The sequence below is a fragment of the Oratosquilla oratoria genome, unplaced genomic scaffold (assembly GCF_046742065.1).
Source record: "Oratosquilla oratoria isolate Oo_2021 unplaced genomic scaffold, ASM4674206v1 SCAFFOLD71, whole genome shotgun sequence".
In the NCBI taxonomy this organism is placed as follows: Eukaryota; Metazoa; Arthropoda; class Malacostraca; order Stomatopoda; family Squillidae; genus Oratosquilla; species Oratosquilla oratoria.
In genome coordinates this window covers 205,891-210,746 of record NW_027467735.1, presented here as the reverse complement: position 1 = coordinate 210,746, position 4,856 = coordinate 205,891, and the positions used below count along the sequence as shown (strand labels likewise).

Sequence of the window (4,856 nt, the reverse complement as noted above, 5' to 3'; positions counted from 1 at the left end):
CAGCCCTCTGGTGTTCTAGCAGTCTTGTCGCTAATTTCTTGCTAGTTTCCCCAACATGATGTGTCTCGCAGTCCTTACACCTAATGTCATAAACCACCCCTATTCGGTTCGCTTGGCTCACCGTGTCCTTAATTTTGGTCAAGGCCCTATGTAGCGTGTTCCTCGGTTTGTGTGCTATTACAACACCGCGTCCGGTCGTCTGTCGTCCATCCTTACCCTCTGTTGTCGTGTCGTCCACCTCTTTACCACCGAATTCGGGTAGCCCTTGTCCCTAAATACCTTCTTCAGGTGACTCCTCTCCTTCCTCTTGCTATCTTCCGTGGAACACACCTTTTCCACCCTAGACCACAGCGTCTTGATCACACTTCTTTTGTGGGTGGCCGGATGACAGCTGCCATAGTCCAGAAGCCGGTCTGTATGGGTGTCCTTTCTATAAACCCCCGTCATCAGTGTGGACCCGCTTCTCGTCACCATGACATCCAGGAATGGCAATTGACCCTTCTCCTCTTTCTCCATCTCAAACTGGATGGCTTCATTCTTTGTATTCAGTCGCTCGAGGAAAGGTTCCACGTCTTCTTTCTTCATAACGACAAAAACGTCATCCACGTACCTTACCCATAATTTCAATGAAGGTGGCGCATCCTCCAATACCTCCTCCTCGTAGCGCTGCATGGCCATTTCCGCCAAAACCACCCAAATTGGAGAGCCCATAGGCGTCCCAACCTTTTGATGAAATATTTTATCCCTGAACTTGAAAAAGGTTGAGTCCAGACACAAATAGACCAGCCCCATCAATTCCTTTGCCGTCAGTTTTGACTTATCTAGGAATTCGAGGTTACCCTACACCCTTGACATAGCAGCCTGCCTTATTAGACCCTGTGGTAATAACGTCAACATGGCTTTGACATCAAACGACACCAAGCAATCATCCTCACCCAAGCTGACTCCTCTAAGTCTCTCTACGAAGTCTGCCGAGTTGCTAAGCATCCTCTCTGAGCTTTCCACTAGAGGCCTCAGACCTTTGGCCAAATCCCTCGCCAACTTGTAAGTAGACGAGCCCCTGAAAGCAATAATGGGCCTTAGGGGTACCCCTTCTTTGTGCACCTTGGGAAGTCCATAAAACTTGGGGATCGTGGAGTCCCCCGGCCTCATCCTGGTACATTCCCGTTCCGTAATTAACCTCGCCTCTTTTAATTTCTTCAATTCTCCCTCCACTTTCCTCTGCAACTTAGCAGCGGGGTCTGCTAATACTACTTCGTAAGTCTTCATGTCCTGAAGTGGTGTCATGGCCTTACCTTCATAGTCGCTCTTGTCCATAACCACCGTCGATCTGCCTTTGTCACTCGACAGTATCACTATGGACCGATCTCGTCTTAAGCCTGTCAAAGCCTTGGTCTCCTCCGTAGTGAGATTATGTCCCCGCACTGGTCTCCCCAGTGCTCCCACTATGCGCATCCTTGTGTCCTGTTTACCTTCCTCACTGCACGTCATCAAGTTGACTCCCGTTTCCACCGCAGCCAGGAATTCCTCTTCTCTCACACCTCCTTGCATCTTGAAGTTCAAACCCTTAGACAGGACCTTGGTCTCGGGTTCACTGAGTGGTCTACTCAAGAGGTTCCTAACCCACCTTTCCGGCTCCTACCGCCATTATCAGACACTAGGCGGCAGGAGCCGGAAAGGTGGGTTAGGAACCTCTCGAGTAGACCACTCAGTCAACCCGAGACCAAGGTCCTGTCTAAGGGTTTGAACTTCAACATGCACCTTTCCGGCTCCTGCCGCCATTATTAGACACTAGGCGGCAGGAGCCGGAAAGGTGGGTTAGGAACCTCTCGAGTAGACCACTCAGTCAACCCGAGACCAAGGTCTTGTCTAAGGGTTTGAACTTCAACATGCAAGGAGGTGTGAGAGAAGAGGAATTCTTCTTATAACAATATCTTCGTTTTCCCGGAGTTCTCTAGCGGCTTTCTTCAGGCTGGCATCAATCAGATGACTCCTATAGGAACCTCGAGCCTCAACTGTCATGCCCTAAAAAAGCCCAGCCCTCACCAGAAGAGAGTGGAGATAGAGGTTCTCCTTGAGAACATCTACGCTCTAGAACACGAGGGTAAAGTTTCTACTTCCCCCAACCTTTCTGTCGAATTGTTGGCCGAAGCAAGTCAATCTCGAGGTTCCTATAGGAGTCGTCTGATTGATGCCAGCCTGAAGAAAGCCGCTACAGAACTCCGGGAAAACGAAGACATTGTTATAAGAAGAGCCGACAAATCTCCTGTGTTCGTTCTCCTGCCAAAGTGTGAGTACTTACAAAAGATGGATATGATCTTGGGAGATGCCTCTAAATTTGGACGAATCTCCAGGGATCCTACCACCAACTTGAAATCTAAGGGTAATGCCATAATTGATGCCATTAACGCCAAAACCGGGGGAATCCACCTTTCCCGCATTTCTGGGGACCATGGTCCTGGCTATGCTTATGGCAATGTGAAAAAACATAAACCCAACTACCCGCTTAGACCTATTATCAGCCAAATCCCCACCCCGACCTACAACCTAGCAAAAACTCTAAACAGTCTTCTCTCTCCCTATACTCCCAGTACCTGCTTGCTCAGATCCCCTAAAGAGTTCATTGATCTACTCCACAGCAAAGAACCCACAGGCCTTATTGCATCTCTTGATGCCGAAAGCCTTTTTACTAACGTCCCCGTTGATGAGACAATAGACTTCATCTTGATTGAGGTCTACCGTTCCCACCATCAACACTTGGACATCCCGGAAAACCTGCTGCGTCTTCTGCTTAAAGCCTGCACCAAAGAATCTCCATTTCGTGGACCAGATGGAAAAATGTATAGGCAGGTGGACGGTGTGGCGATGGGGTCCCCACTTGGGGTCCTCTTTGCCAACTTTTACATGGGCCTGGTGGAGAGAAGAGTTCTTTCTGTTCCCCATCTTCGTCCTTTCACTTATGGTAGATATGTGGACGACATTTTTGTGGAGGTCAAAGACCGGAAACATCTCCAAGATTTACGTGACGCCTTTATAAGTAGCTCTTGCCTTAATTTCACTCTCGAGCTGCATGATGATGGGTCCTTACCCTTCTTAGACGTGTTTGTTAAGCCAGTTGATAGCAAATTCGTGACTTCAGTTCACGTCAAAGAAACTAATGAAGGAAGATGCCTCAACGCCGAAGGAGAATGTCCCACCTCTTATAAAAGAAGTGTCATCCGCTCTTACGTCAACAGAGCATTCACCCATTGTTCTACTTGGCCCCTACTCCATCAAGAGCTTCAACGCCTACAGCAAGTCCTAGTGAATAATGGATTTTCCAACAAAGACGTCCAGTCTATCATCATGCAAAAAATGGACGCTTATATGAGATGTCACAACCCCTGCCCTGAGAAACGCCCTCCAATCCTTCTGCATTGCAGATCTTTCATGAGTACAGCATACCGTACTGATGAAAGAGTAATGAGGGAAATAGTACAACGTGGAACCCATCCCATAGACCCCGAGGACAAGTTCGAGCTCCGTATTTTCTACAAAAACACCAAAACCTCTAACCTCATCCTAAAAAATAACCCTTTCCGTACCCAAAACATCCTCAAAAGAAGTAAAGTCGTCTACGAATTCATCTGCCCACACGAAGACTGCAAGCTTCGTCCTTCTTCCTATATAGGAATGACGACAACTTCTCTTTCCCGACGCCTCACTTGCCATTTACAGAACGGAGCTCCGAAGAAACACTTTTCTGACACACACTCTACTCTTTTGTCCAGGGAGATCTTGGTCGACAACACGAGGATCCTAGATTCTGCCAATGACAGCCACCGGTTGGAGATTCTAGAGGCCCTTTATATTAAGGAAAAAAAAACCCTCTATGAATATACAAAATGGAATGACCCCACTGGCTCTGGCTACCCTACATGGACACACATTCACCACCACAATCAACTCCAAAAGAAGATTTGACAGAATATCACCAAGTCAGCCCCGGACATAAGACACACATTACAAGAAACTCCAGAATCACAAGGGACAGATTCCCACTGAGTCCACCCTTGCACAAAATCCCACATATTCACTGTGACCTCTCCTAATTACCACTTCAGTTTCTTTTTAAACCTCTCCCAATTACCACTTTAGTTGTATATAAACTGTAACAGCTTTGTACCAAATATATTTTGTACTTGAAAATGCTCAAAGATGAGCGAAACGTCGTACGGTAGTATTTTATTCCGCCTCCCTGATGAGCCGAGATCTCTGATTAGAAAACTTGAGTCTATCAACAAGAAGTTGATTCTAGCCCAAGCTGCGGTCAAATTTAATTCAACATGTATATATATATATATATATATATATATACATACATACATATACATTTCTGCATATATCTACATATCTATCATGTAACTGTACATGCATCCGAGTATAGATGCATAATCACCAATATGGAGATATTTGAGATAATTAGTTATATCATTGAATAATAACAATAAGACCATCAACGCCGCTTGTTAGTCAGAGAACAAGAGAACTCGACATCGTGTTACGAGTATATTGCCTTTATCGAGAGACATACTTCAGTGTTGAAGCTTCAGAATCAGAGTTGAGAGAGGAAGATGCACCGTCATCAGATCATTCTGAAACCAGTTTAGCACTACAATCGGGATGAAAGAGTATGTATTAATCTTATTTTAATCCCAGACTAAATGCGACATTAACGTTTAGATTCCGTCGAGGTACGAGAGGCTAAGCCTGCAAAACATGTTATAACTGGTACACTGCATCCCATAACAAGTTTTGATTGTCGAAGGCCCTGAGCTGTGAGCGCGTAAGAGCGAGAATCCCTCGTAAAGCTTAGG

General features: G+C 46.1%; 1 protein-coding gene across 1 annotated transcript; it reads right to left on the bottom strand.

Moving 5' to 3' along the window:
- Nucleotides 1-840: 840 nt before the first annotated feature.
- Nucleotides 841-1,551, bottom strand: LOC143023925 (uncharacterized). Its single transcript, XM_076182596.1, has one exon. It carries the CDS (start codon nt 1,549-1,551, stop codon nt 841-843), a length of 711 nt encoding a protein of 236 aa, XP_076038711.1.
- Nucleotides 1,552-4,856: the final 3,305 nt, after the last annotated feature.